Source organism: Mastigoproctus giganteus, chromosome 1, assembly GCF_048544385.1.
Source record: "Mastigoproctus giganteus isolate SK-2022 chromosome 1, ASM4854438v1, whole genome shotgun sequence".
Lineage (NCBI taxonomy): Eukaryota > Metazoa > Arthropoda > Arachnida > Uropygi > Thelyphonidae > Mastigoproctus > Mastigoproctus giganteus.
This window is the reverse complement of record NC_143575.1, coordinates 172,363,002-172,384,033: the sequence shown is the minus strand read 5'-3', so window position 1 is coordinate 172,384,033 and position 21,032 is coordinate 172,363,002. Positions and strand designations below refer to the sequence as shown.

Sequence of the window (21,032 nt, the reverse complement as noted above, 5' to 3'; positions counted from 1 at the left end):
ATAACATTATTTTGTGATTTTCTGATTAACTTGGTGTATTTATTCTTTACTCGGCCTTGTAATTGCATAAAAGTATCGGTAAAGGTTTCCACGTGTTTCAACTCCACTACCGTTCGTAATTTTCCCGCCATTGTGATACGATAGTTGTATGCCGTACTAGATAGCGTTAGTTGAACTTCGTTAGCAGTTAAATTGTACGTTTAAATAAATACATATAACGACTTAGATTACAAACGTAATATAATTAATTATATTTAACATAATTAATAACATAACATAATTAATTATAATTAATTAATAAATTAATAGAATCATGACTCAGACCAGAGCAGCAAAGCAAAAGGCTCAAGCTAATGGAAGCTCTGTGGCTCAGAGCAGAACTGAGGGGGGCAGTTGTCCTCTGACTCACAGCCTTATAAAATGCACTGTTTGCTTGATGTTTGCAGAGCAATCGGGTACGGGACATGATACTGCCAAGGGGGATGTCTTTGTGCGTGCGCGATGCAAGGAGTGTATCGATATCAGGCAACAACTCGGCGTTCTTGTGGGCCTATATGAGAGCTTGAAGGACAGGGTGGATGCCCTCGAAGAAACTAAATTGAGGGGCCCATCAAGCTCTCAGCTGCCCACATCAACGCCAGAGCTTGCACTTGGGCATTGCGTGACGCAGAGACAACCCCCAAGGCAGAATGCGCTGGTCCCGAAGGAACTAGTAGTTGTTGGTGACTCTATTGTCAGGGAAACGGGGAACATGCTTTGTAAAAAAGATAGGTGGAACAGGACCAGGGTATGTCTGCCAGGGGCAAAGGTTGATGACATTGTAGAGCGAATATCATCTCTTAAGGGCACAAAAGGTGATATAGTTGTACACGTTGGCACTAATAATATTAAGAGTAGGAGACCGGCAGAATTACTTAACAAGTACAGGTCACTTTTGAACAAAAGCCGAGAATTAGGGTTGAATTTGAAAGTGTCTGCAATTCTGCCCAGACACGATAGGAGGGAGTATATGATGAGAGCCTTGTCGATCAATTCGGCCCTGGAAAGATTGTGCAAGGCTCAAGGGGTAGAATTTTTTTCAGCCTGGACTGTACTTGTTAACAGGAGAGATTGCTTCTACAGGGATGGGATACACTTAAATAGAAAGGGTGCAAGAATATTTGCTGATGCTATCGAGGCAGTGTTAGGTGGGTCGGAAAACTGCTAGCTTGGGGGGAGGGAGACAAAGACCAATAGATTGACAGTAGCCACTGGCAGAGGTGAAAGAGATTCTTGCACTGCTTCTATTAGAATGAGCAGAAGCCTGAAAAACAAGATGCATGGTATTTCAGAGACTGCTGGGAGCCATTGCGGTACAAGTAAACACATGGGTTGTGTTAGGGTAGCTAAGAATAGAAACAGGTGCAGGTATACTTGCGTGTACACCAATGCTAGGAGTTTAGTAAATAAATTTGATGAATTTGAGGTATTGCTCAAAACATCAAAGGCAGATATTGTTGGGATATCAGAGACGTGGTGTCACACAGATATAAGGGATGCAGAACAGCAATTTGGGGAGTACATCTACAGAAAGGATAGACAGGATAGGAAGGGGGGAGGGGTTATGCTATTAGTTAAGAAACACATAAAAACCAAGGAAGTGAAGCCAGTCGACATCGCTGGACAGTGCAGTGTTGAGTCAGTTTGGTGTGACATAAGCATTGGGAGATCAAAATTGAGAGTAGGAGTGTGCTATAGGCCTAATGACTCTGATGAGTATAATAAGGAACTGTACAGGGAAATAGAGTGGGCCAGTAAATCAGAGAGTCTTATAATGGGAGATTTTAATTTCCCAGATATTGACTGGAATTTGGGGGCTGGTTACTCACACACTAGCAGGGCTTTTGTGGATTTATTGGATGATTGTTTTCTACACCAGCATGTTCGGGAGGCAACTAGAGGGAGTAATACTCTTGATTTGATTATCAGCAGTGATTCTTCATGCATTAAGAATCTGCAGATAAATGAACCACTAGGTGGCAGTGATCACAGTGTGCTGAAGTGGGATTTACTGAAAGAGGTAACTACCATTAGGGGTAAAGGGAAGGGTTATTGCTTCCGTAAAGGCGACTACGATGGACTGAGACAGTATTTAAATTCTATACAGTGGGACCAACTGATGATGTTACCAACAGCAAATTCAAAATGGGAGGCATTCAAAGAACTTATCTTGGAAGCTACTAGGCTTTACATACCAACTAAGAAATACTGTTCAAGGTTTAGGCCAAAATGGATGTCAGATGAACTAATGAGGCATATGGCAGAGAAGAAAAATGCATGGGATACTTACAAATTAACACATGACACAGAAGCCTATGATAGATACAAGTTGATATGCAACCAAGTTACAAAGAAGGTTAGGCAGGCGAAGGCAGATTACGAGAAATCCTTGGCAAGGGATGCAAAGAAAAACAGCAAAGAGTTCTTTACTTATGTAAACTCTAGAAGGAAGGGGATGAATCAGATTGGTCCACTTGATATTGATGGGTCAACTGTTGATGATCCTGCTCAGGTAGCTAACAAACTAAATGAATATTTTGCATCGACATTCACACATGAGGAGTTATTCAGCAAGGGGAATGCCAGAGGTGTATTCAACTCTAGCAGTAAGCTACAGAATCTTGAAATAACTGGGAGTAAAGTGGAGGAGAAACTGTTGAAGATAAACACAAGAAAGGCACCCGGGGTGGATGGGATCTATCCAGTTATATTAAAGGAGGCAGCAAAGGAAGTAAGCAAACCCTTAGCCATAATTATGAGAGCTTCCTTGGATTCAGGGGAGGTACCCATAGACTGGAAATGTGCAAATGTGACCCCAATTCACAAAGGAGGATCAAAGGCTGACACAAGTAATTATAGACCTGTGAGCTTAACTTCTGTTCCAGGAAAATTAATGGAGGCACTGGTTAAAGAAGCACTGCAGGATCATTTAGACAAGACTTCAGTTATAGCTCAGACACAGCATGGTTTTGTTAAGGGGAAGTCTTGCCTGACCAACTTGATTGGATACTATGATGCAGTCACAAAAGAACTGGATGCGGGGAATAACTTTGATATTATATACTTGAATCTTAGAAAGGCTTTTGATACTGTTGCACATGGAAGACTGCTACACAAATTGGAGCAGTGTGACATTGGAGGCAAATTGCTGCTATGGATAAAGGGGTGGTTGAGGGGGAGAAGACAGAGAGTGGTAATCAATGGACACTGCTCATCGTGGACTAATGTTATTAGTGGAGTCCCTCAGGGCTCAGTGTTGGGTCCATTATTGTTTTCTGTATTTATAAATGATATTGATGATGGTATATCAAGCTTAATGTCCAAGTTTGCAGATGATACAAAGGTTGGCAGGGTTGTCAAGGACACTACTGACACTATGCTGCTGCAACAGGATCTGGAAAGGTTGAGCAGATGGGCTGAGAGGTGGCAAATGAAGTTTAACATTGACAAATGTAAAGTACTACACATGGGAAACAGCAACCCCAGAGCAACGTATCAACTCTGTGGTACTACACTGACAGTGGTAGAGAATGAAAGGGACTTGGGGGTGATTGTGCAGGCAGATATGAAGTTCTCTGAGCAGTGCAGACGGGCTGCAAGAGTAGCTCATGGAGTATTGTCAATGATATACAGGAATTTTTCCAGCAGGGATAAGGAGGTGATTATTCCATTGTATAAGGCAATGGTCAGGCCACACCTAGAGTACTGTATACAGGTCTGGAGGCCTCATTTCAAGAAGGATGTAGAGCTGCTGGAACGAGTACAGAGAAGGGCAACAAGATTAGTGAATGGAACAAAGGGGTGCTCTTACGAAGAAAGGCTTAAGTTTTGCAAATTACAGTGTCTGGAGACTAGGCACCAGCGAGGTGATCTGATAGAGGTGTATAAAGCCTTGAATGGTTTAAGCATGCTCAATGCTGATGGGATTCTTCCTCTAGCTCAGAAAAATCACCTGAGGGGGCATAAATTCAAATTGAGGAAAGACAGATGTAGGATAGACGTGCGGAAATTTGCTTTTAGCCAGCGGGTGGTTGGTTGGTGGAACAGACTGCCATCCCTTGTAGTGGAGGTTGATAGCCTAAATAAGTTTAAGGCTCAGCTGGACAGGTATTTTGAACGAACAGAGGGGTGAAGTGGAAGTGGGTTTTTTTTTTTTTTTTTTTTTTTGGCTGATGCTGCATAAGCTTGCTTTCTTGCATCAAATGCCTCTACTAATGCTAATTTAGCCACGTTTCAGAAAATAGAAGTAAACTGGATTGTTGTGTGACTGCATCAGTGAGATCGTCACTGTGAGCACGTAAACTTTGACAATTTAATGTTAGAATGGAAAAATCTTGTCATTTACTGATGAACTCATATAAAGTATCTTGCATGGTAAATAGAGGGTTACTCGACAACCTGGTTATTTCAGCTTGAAGTGTGGGTGTAGTGTTTCTCAGTCATGATAAAATTTCTTTTCTTCATTTGCAACAATAACGTAAAGATCATTGATATCGGTAACTCAAGATAATGCAACATAAACTAGTTGTTGTTCGTGACATTTCTCGTATTCATAAACTATGGGATACAGTAGCTCTCTGAGATTTATGGATGGTAATAGCACAAGCCGGTATTAGTGGAAAACATGCAGCCAACATGTAAACATGTTGGCTGCATGTTTTGTTTTTGTATCCTTTAGTTGAAGTGCTGAAGTAATCAATTTTTTTAATCAATATGTACAATTTCCATTATAAAAATCACCTTTTAGAGAGATAAATGCTTAAATATATAGTGAAAATTTTAACTTCCAAGCTCTTGGAACGGATTACCAGAAAACAAAGTGTTATTGGGTTCACACTGCAATATTCTCACGATACAATGGTGTCTCTGGAACGGATTAATATCATAAAGCGGGGGTCCACTGTATCTGACATTGTTTAATAATAATTTTTTTAATTCAATCTATTACCCAAATGTCTGGCAAGGTGCAAGTATACTGCCATTTCCGATTATATACCGTCATTACCAATACATTCATATTTCACTTGACATGCCAAATCGGTTCCTGACAATTTCACACCAAGTAAAATTTGCACAAATGGGGTCATAAATATATGAGAACAGATGACATAAAATGTAAAGTGAAATATTAACATAAATGCATTGTTAACGAATTATTTATAGAAAGAACTTATAGTAATAATTGTTTTCATCATTAAGTTTTTGCAAGAGCTTATGCTTTTTAGGTACTCACCTCTTAATCCATATGGTTTAAGGCATAGAATTTAAAGTGAAGGTAAAATTAAATTAAAAGTTCCCCAAGGGAAAAGGAATGCACTACTCTTTTCTCAGGTTGTCATACATAATTAAAACTGTGATTGTGAACCGAGTAACCAAGAGTCTTAATGGGAGATTTATATAACATGTGTTACAGCCATGTTAATATTTGATGTTATATAGGCAATACAACTGTTAAATGTGGATCAACCAAAACTGCAAAACTAGGGCTTATTATCATAGAAATAACTTTCACTCCAGTTATTCAGCAACAGAACTTAGTCAAATGTACAAACACATAACCATAACACTCAAATTAGTTATTGCTGAACTTAGATTCAGCAATAACCTTAATGAAATTAAATTCAAATCATAAACTATTATTATATGAAGCTTTGGCTATTGAAAAGTTCTTACAAAGGTCAGAACTTGCAAAATGTTATTCTTAATATAAAATTACCAGGTAACCTTTCACCAATATGGCATCTAATGCATATAAAATTTACAACAAGTGCTTTAGCTGATGAGGTTTTACAAAAGTCTCCCATTAAAACTCTTGGTTACTCAGTTCACAATCACAGTTTTAATTATGTATGGCAACCTGAGAAAAGAGTAGTGCACTACTTTTTCTATGGGACATTTTTAATTTCATTTTACCTTTACTTTAAATTCTATGTCTTCAAATCATACAGATTAAGAGATGAGTACCATAAAAAGCATATGCTCTTGTTAAAACTTAATGCTGAAAAAATATATTAATAACAAAAATACTAAATATTGACAATAATGTTTAGTAATACAAAAATACTAAATATTGACAATAATGTTTAGTAATACAAAGTCAATGAAGTGGGTGCTCACTTGCTTGTGGGATTGATTCAAACTAGATCATATATGGAATTTAATAGTACTTGTGCTATAATGAATCTACATAAAATGGGATGACTTAAAGCAAGATATGACTGTGCTCAACTTGCAATTGTAACTCTAAGCTGAATATAAAACTACCTCTGAGATGTTATCTTAAAAACACCAAGACTTACTAGTGCTAAATATATATCTTACCTGATCTACTTGGGCATCAATCATTGTTCTGTTATAATACTGAGGTGGCATTATTTTTTCAACAATAGAAACTAAACACCAGAAAGAGTCCTCTTCTTCCATAAAAAGCAAAGATATTGCTGCTAATCTGTTCAAACCCTAATAAATTAAAGTGAGAGTTCTAGTAACTACACAATTAATTAGTGTTAATATTTGTAAAATACGAGTAATACTTCTACTAATAAATAACACTCTCAATTTTGTTTCTTTGGCACATCCTGATATAGCTGTACCCAGAATATAAACCATAAGAAAACATGCTCAATTTACTATTATGTATATTAATTGTTTAATTTGTCTTCAAGGAAGTATGAAATAGACAGGCTGCAATGCCTTAAACTAGCATTTCTATCATGTGACAAGTATTACATAAAATATTTTATAACCTTTAAAAACAATGAAGTCAGTTCACCAAAAAAAAAGTGATGTAAAATGATAGAAAGGTAATCAGGAGAACAGTAACTTATGAAAACATAAGAAATGTATGAAATATAATGTATGATACTTACAAAACATAAGAAATGTGTATTTTTTTATGTTTGATATGAACATTAATGCAATAATCGTCGTCTATTCTTCGAGGCAAATGATTGTCCATCGAATTAACATTTACAGGAACATTTATAATTTGGCCCAAAATTCTGTATTGGCCGAAACCATGTCTTAATCTTCTAATTTGCACGAATGGTATACGAGGAGAAATGAGTTGCTGGGTTACTACATCCAATCGAAGCAGATGAGGTGGAATAGCAGGATAAATGAAACCACTGTTCTTTGAAAACGTTGGAATGAATAATTTTTGAGAGATGCTCAACAAGTGTTACAAGCTTTCATAGTCATTACATCTGGAGTTGGAAATTCTAGGAGCAGTAACGGGTAACTTCCCAGAGTGCACAATTTTACATCATTTTCATACCATAATCAATCACAGATATCACAAATGATTTCATGCTCGACAACATTCCACAGGTTTCAACAGTAACTGTTGAGACCTGTGGAATGTCTACAACAGGTGACTGATCTGAAATATGATTTTGTTTCTTTCTGAATGATGCAATTGAAGCTGGTTGTTGCAGTATAATCTGTCTACTCGATTCAGGAATCAATTGAAAATCCTCAGGTAATTCACATGAACTCAAATCTTCTGGGTCGAAATCTTCAGGAAGTTCTTGAATATAATTTTGTGATGTTGATGGTCCAGCTTCTTGATGAGAGTTGACGCAGAAGGTTGATGTTGATCAAAATCTCGAGAAGCAGATTTAATAAACTGCATTTTTTTTCATTCTTTTTGAACTTGTTCTTTTGTTAACATGGGAAGCTTCTTCGGTGGCTTTGAAGCTTTTATTCTTGCATACTTCTCTTGATTTCCCTCAACTGGAGTTTAAGCCATCTTCAAAATACTTTTATAGGTATTTTGACAATTCAATAGTTAGGATATTTATTTGTCCGTAGCAGAGTGGTCAGGAGCGGGAGTGCAGTAGCACACGCTCTTTGAGTAGACCGGGGTTCAAGCCCACGACTGCTGAATACGGTTGATTTGCCAACCCACACTGGACCAGCGTGGCAGATTATGGTCCATTTCCCTCAGCATGACTTGTTGAGAAGGCTTCCATCCTGCAGTGGGTTGATAATGGCTGCACTTATTATGACATCATAACCAAAAATTACTGCAAGAAGTTATTATTTGTTGAAGTGATTGTTTTATTGTTGCATTCTTGAATCAAAGCCGTTAAAATTTAAGCAATGAAATGGCCTTGTGTGAAAGAATATTCTTTAGTTTTTGAACTCGTTCGTTTTCAACATGAGGCTTCTTTGGTGGCTTTGAAGCTTTTATTCTTGCATAATATTACTATCCACTGCTTACTCAACCGAATTAACATTAGTGACTGAGTTAGCGGCCTTTAGGAAGTGACGTCATTTCCATATCTTAGTATGAACTTACTCTACTGAATCAACTACTTACCCTACCGAAGCAAAGTTAGTGACTGAGTTAGCATCAGTAGTGCCATTTAGGAAGTGATGTAATTAAAGTCATTTAAAATCTAAACAGGCGCTTTCTTCATTACCAATCAATTGCGTCATTTCTGTATCAAGAAAATTTCATTACCAGTCAATTGTATCATTTCCGTTACAAGAAAATTTCGTTACCAATTGATTTTACTCTAGTGCCGCCATAGATGTTTTCACATCAAAAGTGATGTGAAATGATAGAAAGATAATCAGAAGAACAGTACCTTATGAAAACATAAGAAATGACCTTAGAAATAATAAGATGAAAATTACCTTATTAGCAATAGCTACAAATAAACCAAAACAATGAGTACAATACTTGTATAAGGGGAATATGTAATAAATAATAATATTTAATGGAGACTATCAGTAATCATTATCTGTGTGAGGAGCAGCAGGGTGTATCATCAGAAGAGAATTCACACTATCCTTAATAACAAATTCTTGGGAATGCATATAAAACATATTATAATTCAAATATTTCAAACAATATAAAATAGATCTAACTCATAAGAGATGTTCACAATATCCTCCATCAGTAATCAGACATATTTGTATATGTGTTCCAAACTGAGAAAAACCTGAAATGTTACTATGTTGATCGAAACAACACAAAATATTGCCCTTTAAACCTATGGTATCATGAAGCTATTTCTGAATATTTTAACTTTTAGCAGTTCCCACAAGAAAAAGTCTGGAGGTGCTAAAGTCAGAAACTTGGGCAGCTACAATGGGTTCACATTTTTTTTTTTTTTTTTTTTATGAAAACCCCAAACACAAAAGGTATTAGAACATATGCTATTTAGCAACACACATGGGTTGAAGGCTGAGAAAACAGAAGATAATTAGACTTGAATTCCTATGGATTGTAATATTCAAGAAATACATGGGAAGGAAGGTTGTGCCAGAACAGGACCGACACTAGGGATGTGCAAGTGAGGCACTTGTCACAGGTGCTGCTTAAAATAGGTGCTGCTGCATATATAAGTGTGTGTGTGTGTTAAGATACGATATGGAATTAGGTGCCTCTACAAGGTTTTGCCTTGGGCACCACAAACACTAGTGCCAGCCCTGTTCCAGAAAAATAAATAAATAAATAATAATAACAAAAAAAATTAAAAAAAAAATAGAAGGGAAAAAGTTGATTTTGTGTGTTTGGAGCTGGACAGTGAGCAGATGCTGAATGGTTGGGACACATGTTTGTAAGAGACTAAGAAAATTACAGATGCCAATTTGGAAGAATAGTGCCTATGGAAGTACAAAAAAAGCATGTAGCAGAAAGTGAATGTGTATGAGACAGAGAGTGGAGAGACTTCATAAAAAACAGGTTATTAATTAACCTGACTGACCTACTTTCAATGGAGCCAAGAAGCTTGAGAGAGGTTTGAGACACCACCTGAGATGTGGAAACAGTATTCCATGGTAGGGCAGATTTGAGTAAATTCCACAGTAGTACACTGTGATCACTGCTGCCTAGTGGTTCCTTTATCTGCTGATTCTTAATGCATGAATAACCACTGCTGATATTTGGATCAAGAGTATTACTCTCTGTGGTTGCCTCTCAAATATGCTGCTGTAGAAAACAATCATCCAATAAATCCACAAAAGTCTTGCTAGTGTGTGAATGACCAACCCACAAGTTCCATTCTATATCTGGGAAGTTAAAATTCCCCATTATTAAATGTGTTTAATAGATGTAGCACTAAGGGTAAACAAAAAATATTCAGACAATTTGGAATTTGAAAAACATCCAATTTAGACTGCAAGAGACCCCCCCCCCCCCCCCTCCCTCCCTCTCTCTCTCTCTCTCTCTCTCTCTCTCTCTCTCTCTCTCTCTCTCTCTCTCTCTCTCTCTCTCTCTCTCTCTCTCTCTCTATTACCACAAGTTGTGAAAAACACTTCTACAAGTCAGATACATTCATTCCAAAGTGTGTTTGAAATACGGGCATATCATAAGATAACGATAATTGGGATACTACATAGGTAAACATATAATTGAAAAAGGCATTGTTTGAAAATACTGCATGCATCAGATACACAGAGAAATCAGTTATTACAGAATTCAATGTAAGAGTTTTACTTCAAATACAACAAATGAATCTAAGGTAAAAATGTGAGTTGTTTTATTTGCCTTAGAAAAGTTGACACACACATGAAATAATTTTAAAATTTCTCAAAAGCAATACATTGACCATTGTCATAATTAAGCTATAAATTGAGTAGGTTTTGGATATAGCAAATTAGAAACATTTCCTGTGGAGGAAATTGAAGGGAATCCCTCTGGATAAAATCCATAGTGCTGGAAGTGTATACTTGGTAACAGCATGACACCGTCTTTCCAAAATACTAAATTATTTGACAGATACAGTAGTACGTTTGAGGGTGACAGGGAGCCAGAATGCTTGGGCCATTCTCTTTAGATGAGTCTTGGATTTTAATGTTTGTAATAAAGTTTTAGTACAAATATTCTATCGATTTGTTATTTCAGCTATGATGTACATAAAACTTTCTATTAAATGATGGACATAAAACTCTACCTGAAACAAACAAACAAACAAAAAGAAAAAAAAAAAAAAACTTTCTAATTGTGATGTTTTTCAAGATTATTTTTTTAATATGTAGCTTGCCCTTTGGCACATCCTGTATGTTTACAGTTAAGCAGTTATTTAGCAGCAGAAAACAGTAAAACAATTCATGCACAACTAATATATATCTGTACTTCTCACTTGGCAATATCCCACAGCTGAATTATGTCGACTGTACGCTAACAAAACTCGTCTCAACCGAGGAATTCCATCTGCATCCAAAGTCTCGTAATGTCTGTTGTTAGGAAGGGTTCTCAACAAATCCAACTCAATCTATATATAAAAATAAGCAAGTAATTTCTTTAACAGGAAGTTATTTACAATGAAATTTCTCTTACCTTATTTTATTTATATAAGAAAGTATCAATACTATCTGTTGATTGTAATGAGAAATTTCAGTACTGTTAAATAAAATAAGAAAGCTGAGGAGGGGTATTTTTAATTAAAGTGTGTTGAAGATTATCAAAATTGTCTTCCATGTGTCTGCCCCCCCTATCAAAACAGCATTTCCAAATGCACATAAAATACTTTAACAGATTAAGTACACAGCGATACTGATGAATTAATTCAAACATCAGGTGAATACCTTTTATTTCAGTTCTGAAATTCTAATATGATACCTATATCAATTTCAGAATTAAATATCTGTCACAGTTTTATTCATGCTAGAAAACTTTTCAAATATTAAAACTGAATATTAATTACTTCTTTTTAGAAAAAAGAGAGACTATATGAACACCAAATAATTTAAAAATCAGAAAATTTCCATACATACAAAAAATAATTAATTTAAAACAATAACCTTCTCTCTTCCACTTTAAAAGGCAGCCTAAAAGCTGGACCAGAGAACACAGTTTATGTGTAGGCAAATGATTTTTGTTCTGTTGCCATACAATTCACAAATAATGAATAAATCTAAAACAGCATTTAAATTATTTACCATCAATAAGATCAATGCTCAAAAACAACTATCCATCTATCTGGATCTAGAATATACACAATATGGATGAACTAGGAATTTTCCAGTTGATTTAAGGCTATAGATCAGGTAGCCATGTTACTCCCCCCACCCAATGCAGAAAACATCCTAAGCACCATGTGCTGTTGCTAAAAAACAGTCCAAAATTAAAAAAAATTAAAAAAAATGTTTTTCAAGAATTCTAGTATAAACTGTATTCACTGTATTCTGGTATAAACTGTATTCACTGTATTCTAGTATAAACTGTATTCACTGTATTCTGGTATAAACTGTATTCACTGTATTCTAGTATAAACTGTATTCCAGAATTCACTGTATAAACTCCTCATTTGATGAGTTTATACAGTGAACAAATTAGAAACAATCTCAAATAATAAAGCAAATATTTCTTCTGTGTGTTAAATGTGTAAAAACATAAAAATTTCTAAACTTTTTTAGATGCATGCTCTAATTTATTAAAGAGACAGAGATTCTGCATCTATGTTTTCAAAACCTTGTTATAACTAAAAATAAATTATGGCAAGATATTAGTACTCTTTCTTGTTTGTATTATACGGTGTGTAAATTATGAGTGATCTTTCAGATGAACTAACATATCACAAAGAATCTTTATATGGTGAACAAGTGTTATCAAAAACATTTTTCCTAGTAATGAATATGTCTCACAATGATAAAGCCATCCCTACGAAGAAAAATATAGAAAGGCCCATGAAATGATTAAACATGTGCCTAATGTTTACAAAACCATGCATGTGTGTGTTGTTTTTTTTTATGTGGGACTATAAATAGCATAAATAGCCATATTTCTTAAAAATCTCATAAGACTACTAAAATAAATTGGACAGAGGTAGGGAAATTACTCCATTAAAATAAGGACAAATAGACATTTGAAAATTTGCTTTCAGACAGAAGGTAGTTGATTGTTGGAATAAACTTACATCCAGAGTTGTGAATTTTGTTGCACACGGAAGACTGCTGCTCAAATTGGAGCAGTGTAACATTGGAGGCAAATTGCTGCTATGGATAAAGGGATGGTTGAGAGAGAAGACAGAGAGTGGTAATCAATGGACACTGCTCTTCGTGGACTAATGTTATTAGTGGAGTCAGTCCCCCAGGGTTCAGTGTTGGGTCCATTTTCTGTATTTATTATTTATTTGTTTATTTGTTTTCTGTATTTATTAATGATGGAATATCATGCTTAATGTCTAAGTTTGCAGAAAACATGAAGATTGGCAGGGTTATTAATGAACTAATGACAGTATGCTACTGCAACAGGATCTAAAAACGTTGAGCAGATAGGTTGAGAGGTGGCAACTGAAGTTTAACATTGACAAACGTAAAGTACTGCATATGGGCAGCAGTAACGCCAGAGTAACATACCAACTGTGTGGTACTACACTGAGGGTGATAGAGAATGAAAAGGACCTGGGGATAATTGTGCAGTCAGATATGAAGTTTTCTGAGCAGTGCAGATGGTCTGCAAGAATAGCTCAGTCTTGTCAATGATATACAGGAATTTTTCTAGCAGGGAAAGGGATCTGAATGAAGTGTATAATGCCTCGAATGGTTTGAGCATGCTGATGGGATTTTCCTCTTTCCCAGATTAATTGCCCGAGGGGACATAAATTCAAATTGAGGAAAGCCAGTTGTAGAACAGATGTACAGAAATTTGCCTTTAGCCAGCAGGTGGTTGATTGCTGGAACAAACTTCCATCTGTCATTGTAGAAGTTGACAACTTAAATAAATTCAAGCCAGAACTAGACAAACATTTGGAGCGAATGGATGGGAGAAATAGGAAGGTTTTTTTTTTTTTTTTTTTTTCTTGGTTAATGCTATATAAGCTGTATTTTTTTTTCTTGGTTAATGCTGTACTTTCTTGCACCATATGCCTCTACTAATGCTAAGTGGGTAGTTTGAATACGGGGAACATTAGCAATATACGTTTACAGATATTTATATCTCTTGTTAGAGATATATGTCACTGTCTGAATGTAAAACTGTTAATGTCATTATGTTATGACATTAATAATATAACATTTTAATGTAAATTTAATGTGTAAAGATTTTAATTCCCTTCATGCACAGGATTCCTGATCTGCTACTAGTGGATCATCAATTTGGTGCATTTGCCCTTACTATCCTCAGGTGGAAATCAACAAGCATAGTAACCTTACTGAATAGGACCACCACAGACTCCAAAGTGGATCATGAAGCCTGCAACCCAGTCAACTGAGACAGTAGACCCTAGAAACTGTAATGCTTTAGAATTCTTACATTTGGTGTGTGTGTGCCGAATGGAAAACAAATGTGACAGATATAAAGTGATATGTCAAATGTGTTTTGACATTAACTTGTTTATTGTGAACAAGATATATTATTAAAGATATACTTATATCTCTAATAAGAGATATAATATATAAATTAATAAATCTTTATTGTGGTTATTGTGGAATGCATACAACACAATTTCCAGGCATGGTGATGAGAGACACACACACACATGTCAAAGGCAAAAAGGCATTATAAGGCATTAATAATATAATATTTTAACATAAATTTAATGTGTAAAGATTTATGTCCTTCATGCACAGGATTCCTGATGTGCTACAAGTGGATCATCAATTTGATGTATTTTGGGTAGAAAAAGGTTATATCTCTTATTAGAGACAGGTATATCTTTAATAAGAGATATAGGTTTAGCTCTAATAAAAAATCTTGTTCATAATACGCAATTTATTATTCTAAAACATGTATTTCAGGCATATGGCATTAGTTCCTTTTTCTACTAACACTCTCTTAGCCAGGGACCCCTAAGAGGTTGGGTTTTTGTGAAAAGATAAAAAACAAAGACACCCATAGTTTGCCCAAGACAAACTAGGAATGTCTTTGCTTTTTATCTTTTTACTTTCTACTCTTCATTCTTCTGTCCATTGAGCTATTAGCACAATACAAGGGCAATATGGACATTCTTACTTTCCTTCTCCTCCTCTATCTTTGCCTCTTTTATTTTACTACTTTTTCCTTCCCTTACCTTGATTTATTTCCCATCTCTATACCATTTGCCTGTTTCTCTTACTATTTTTAATTTTTTCTTTTGACTTTCCAAAATTACGTCTTTACTAAATTTTCTTTTGAAATTTATTCTCTTTTGATATGCAAAATTGTGTTTTCATCAATATTTTTAACATGCAAAATTACGTTTTCACCAAAATTTTTATTCAAAATTTATTCATTTTCCCTACCTTCTAACACTTTGTATTTTACTTTTTCATCTTTATTTTTTAATTACTTTAATTTAATATCTAACACTGCGTCAGGGCTACCTCATTTATTTTTGTGGTGGATCTCTCACTTTCAACCCTATTTTTAATAATTAAAAAAAGAATTTTTTTTTAATACTCTCTTTAGAGTTTCCCTTTAATTTGTCCTCCATAACTATGAGTTTGCGTAGAAATGCAGCAATTTGGTACATAATCAGGTGTAGTCCCCTAACTACTTACTTTCCTCTTACTGGCACCTTGTGTTCTTTATAATTCATGTATGCATTTTTCATCAATTCACACTTAATTTAAACTTAATTATATATAAATACACATATATATTATGAATTATCATTATTACTATTCCATGTTTTCTTTTCTCTTCTTGTTATTACTATTATTATTGTATGCTATTTTCCATTCTGTAATCTGATTATTGTTATTGTTATTTGGTTTTTTTTTAGGAGCATTAGCAACTAAGGCCATATTACTCCGGGATATGTGGTGGTCATTCCCTGACCTTTCCGCATCCTCCGTATTTGGTGGTGATGGGCTTGAACCCCGGTCTAATCAAGAAGCGTGTGCTATGCACTGCTGTTCCTTCCCACCTGGCTACGGAGGCGGCTATTTAGATTACACTTGTTAACCACTGGTGCTCATCAGCATGACGGGAAATTGTGCTGTATGCATTTTACAATACCCACAATAAAGATTATTAATTTATATCTCTTATTAGAGATATAAGTATATCTTTTTAATTGAAAATCATACCAAATTGGTATGAGTAAACTGACCACACTTGATATAACCCTTATCAAATTATCAAACAATTGCCAATTTCCAATAGATAATACAAAATGACTTCACAAAATAATAACAACAACTTGTATTTCACATTATGCTCAACAGCTATCACTTATAATGTATAATTGGTTGCTATAAAGTGTCCATATACTATGCAGCTTCATAATTCTTTTAAAAAAGTATAGCAACTAAGTGACTATTCTTCTTATTATTATTATTTTAATTGATAATGCCTATTCCTTCTATTCTAGATTTTGAAATACACTAATTTGCAAGTTTTTGTAAAATAAATGCTGCTTCTTACAGAAAATAGTTATAACTATATCGTGCTCTAAAAACTAATATTTTTTAAACTTTTAAGAGAGAAACTAATGATGAATTACTGAAGGGTGTGGGGTTACCTAACCAAGAGCAGAACCCTACACACGTCCTAATCCAAGCTTGTGGGGAACAATTTGGAGATTCTAACTCAATCCAGTTGCTAGGAAGTCAGGTATATGACTACTAAATGAATGAGGATGGACTGCCAATATGAGATTAAGCTGACCAGATTGGATAACTTATAGGCTTAACCTTATCACCATGACAGGAAAAAGCAACTGAGGATCATACCAACCAGAATGTTGTCCAGGTCAATAAGGGCCCTACTGTGTTTGTGAGGTAACTAGGATGCATAGTGCTAAATATGCTACTAGAACAATCATCAAGATAAGTACCATCACCATGAACCTTAAAAACAAATAAGTGCAACTAGTAGAAGAACTAGGTTTTTATGATATAAGAATAGCAAGTATCACAGTAACCAAAAATATGAATATCTGCAAGCTGCAGTTAAACAATAATTATAAATTCTGACATAATGTTTCCTCATTTGTAATTATATATGAATTTATTCTGGAAGTAAGATGCAGTACGAGGAAGATGTAGCAAAAGAGTTTAGAACTTGTTTCAAAGAAAGTTTAATTAACTGGGAATCATTATCCATTAGTTATGTGGACAAAAATGTAAGCTAAAATAAAAAACAGAAGAGTTCCTTAATATCTTAGAGCATTAGAAACTAATTACAAAGAAATAATAGTACCAGTTGTAAATTTAAATAGCATGGTAAGAAATGATAATTACATTTACAGTTATTTTAAGAAAATTTAGAGTTAAAAGTAAATCTAACAGCAATGATAAAGAGCTGCTAGAATTCTATATCACTACAGAAAATGATCGACACCATCAAAAGAGAAAATTGTGAAAGTTTCAAGAAAAATAGAGTAACAGCTATGAGTTTTAAATTATTGTATAAAAGCCAGGCTAAATTAAATTTCAAGTAGAGAAATTCTAAGTAATTATTTGTGAATTATTCATATAACTTATAATTCAGAGCCATCACAAAATCTGTCAAAGTTTGCTGATGATTTGAAGGGAGGAAGGGTGACTAAAAACCAGAATGAAGCCACTAAATTGCTCCAAAATGACTTGGATTAGTTGTCGATATGATCTGAAAAATGGTAAATAGAATTTAACTTCTTATTGTAAGGTTTTTCACCTGGGAAACAGAAATCCAGGGGTAACTTATGAGCTATTCAGGATTAAAAAGACAGGAGTTATGATATTTGCTTTTTTTTAGCCAAAAAAATCTCCTATCTTCCTCTTACTTACAATTACTTAGCCTCCAGATTTTCAAAAATTGGCAGCTGTACCTAAAATTAAGCAAGATCAATCCCTGCTTTTTGATGTAGCTGAGTGGTCAGAAGCAAGAAAGCAGTAGCACAAGCTCTTTGTGTGGATCATGGTTGAAGCTCGCATGACTGCTAAATACAATTAACAATCATATTCATGATTTATTGTAAACTCCTCTGACCTTGTGGTTGTGCTGGAATATAAACAAGAATATTATATAATCAGATATGAAATATACCATACAATATAAACAAGTGGTTAGGAAGGCACATGGTGTCCTGTCTATGATTTATAGGCATGACAATAGAGAGAGAGATAGAAGGGTGTTGTTCACCCTCTCTATAAGAAGATTGTGAAATCACACTCAAATACTGTATTTAGGTCTGTTATTCTGGAGGCCACTTCTTCATATGGATATAGAACACATATGCCCTTCCTTGAACCTTCCCTAGAAGTTACATCAATTTTTAGTGTTTTTATTAAAAAATTAACAAGTGTTTTCATTAGATCAGAAGTGATATTTTTGTAATACATGCTTCACTGACAATGCTGATAAGATATCTAATTACATATATATATATATATATAAAAAACACCTACAACATTTTAAACATAACCACAAACTATAAAATTTGAAATTGATGAATACAGAATTGTTATTACTATTAGAACTATAATAATTGTTACTATAATAATACAATTATTTAACACATAGATGATTTATAGAACTTCTTAATGCACCGTTATATAATCGACTTAATAGTGTGAATAGCAGTAAAGCTTAATAGATGGTACTCACCTTGATCGAACTGCTTATTTACATGAAGTTGGGGTGGAAATGAAGTTTAAGTTGAAGTTTAAAATAAATTAAAATAAGTTGAAATAAGTTAATTGAATGAATACGAAATTGTTAAAATTTGCTCAAGGAAGTAGAAGTGCATTACTTCGTCCCTGGTTGTCATTTGAAAAACTGAAATTTAAAATAATGTGAAATAAGCAAGGCCAATAGTCACTCGAGCGACTTTCGTATTAAACGTCATCGGTTGGCAATGATAAGAAAAAAGGAAACCGTGTATTTAAAGGATTTCTATGTTCCCACAATGCATTTTGAGACGTGGGAATCTTATGTGCATAAGATTCCAGACTGGGGAGAGGTTGGTAGGTAGTTTCATATTTAGGACGTTAAGTTTGGTATTATGGTGACACCATTCTATGACAAGTGCTTCATGTTGGAAGATTTTGTAACTAGATCTTAATTTAATAAATGTAATAGCCGAATCGACTAGGGGGTTGTGAGAATGTACATGTTGTGTAAGTTTGGTGCTGGTTTGATTAGTTCAGAAGCTGTTGTAATGGTAATAAGCACGTGTATTGGAAGTTTTGGTGGAACCGTATTTTGTGGTAGCGCTCCTGATGTAGCATGCATTACAACCGGGTTGGCATTTAATTAAATATATCATGTCATTGATGTTGCTTATTGGATATTTGTGTGTCTCTTTATATGTATTAAACATAGTCCTTAATTTACTGTATGAATAAAATATTAACGTGATATCTGTGTTTGCGAACACTTGGCGGAATTGTCTGGCGAGACAGCTGTGATAGGGTAGAATAATACGTGTGTTCAGTTTACGCAGGTTATTGACATTATTCCTTGCAACAGAAATTGTATGTTGAATTAATTGTAATGGATATTTCCTGGCTGTGAATTTCTTTGTGAGATATTGTAATTCAGCGGATAAGTCGTCTTGCGAAGAACTGAACTTTATGGCATCATGGATTTGATTGTAAAGAACAGGCTTTTTCGTACTGAGTGGGTAATGTGATTCAAAATGTAGATATTTTCCCCTGTGTGTGTGTGTTTTTCCTGTAGATTTTGGTTCCTAGTTTGGTACCTATTTTATATATTGTGAGATTAAGAAAGTTGATTTTATTGTCGATTTCTATTTCAAGTGTGTATTTTAATCTTTCATGTATTGTATTGAATTTAATAAAAAGATTATCAATGGTGGCTCTGTTTCCTATTAATAATATGTCATCTGCATATCACATGTAAAGTTTAATACCAGGAGGGAAAGGTTGAAGTACAGTAAACCCCCACGAATAGCTGGGGTTACGTTCCTGAGAAATGCCGCAAATACCAAAAACGCGAATACTGAGTTATGGCTCCCATAGTAATAAAGGGGTTCCGTTCCAAAGTATGAAATATATAAGAAAAACTGGTCTAAAATGTTGTCTATGTATGTATTATATGTACCTTCATAATATGACTATGTACATAGTGAAATGCAAGCATATGGCATCGAAATGAAAATAAGAAACAATTTAATATTAAATGTAATATTTATTAGAAAATTCAAACAAATCTTCCAAACCAGCATCTTTGCTAGCTAAAAAACTTATCCGGCCAGTGCTATCATCAGTTTCGCTAAAGTGTTGATAAAGGAGTTTTGCCTTTTCACGAATGATGAGTGAACTTAACGGAATTTTATTTTGAGTTCAGTCTTCTATCCACAGATTTAAAGCCTTTTCCGTTTTTTCTAATTTAACATCACGAGTTACAGAGCAAATGTTTGAAGCTATTAGCGCATTTTCATGGACACTACGGCGGATTTTTTCTTCCAATTTCTTGATTGATCGTACCGTTGACTCATTGATTTTATAATGTTTTGCCACTGAGGAGACATTTTCACCATTAGAAATTTTATCTAATAACTCAATTAATTTTATTCGCTAATGTCATCACCTTTGATCTTTTCACATATCCCTTGTTATTCGTAGCCATATTTTTTGTACTGGTTAGAAAGAACTTGTCCACAATAAAGTCACTTTCTTCCATTAACAAACTCTAAAAAGTCTGTTTTACACTGCAAAACGGTAGATTTATCACTTTTGTAAGCATATCAATTTATAAATTGATTTGTAAGCATATCAATTTATACATTAAAAGCAAACGACAAAACCTTCCATGACAAGCGCATAGCACATACTGAACGATGATTAGCGAGAAACATCCACGCTCGCGATTTTGTCACCCCTCTCCCCCCACTCACTGAGCACTGTTTTGACCGGGAAAGATAATTTTAGCCACACACGTTTTTTTATGGCGGAAAATGTTCACTGTGCTTTAAAATTCGCATTTTTCTGGTTTCATTTTGTATTAAATCAGCGAGAGCAAATACACGAAACCGCGAATACAGATATCGCGAATAGCGGGGGTTTACTCTACTGGTTTTCGATAGCGGCTAAGTAGATTTCTGATAAGGGAGCTGAAATTCCTAACCCCATGTGAAGGCCAAATGTTTGTCCAAATATTTGGTTTT

General features: G+C 34.8%; 1 protein-coding gene across 1 annotated transcript in view; it reads right to left on the bottom strand.

Annotated features, from left to right (window-relative positions):
• LOC150091264 (TBC1 domain family member 2B-like) overlaps positions 1 to 21,032 on the bottom strand; it is a 175,453-nt gene that overhangs the window by 27,619 nt on the left and 126,802 nt on the right. The window contains exons 17-18 of the mRNA XM_090389863.1: positions 11,136 to 11,267; positions 6,361 to 6,498 (exon numbers count right to left, since the gene is read on the bottom strand). Coding sequence (XP_090245989.1) covers positions 6,361 to 6,498; positions 11,136 to 11,267 — 270 coding nt within the window. The remainder of the gene's footprint in view (positions 1 to 6,360; positions 6,499 to 11,135; positions 11,268 to 21,032) is intronic.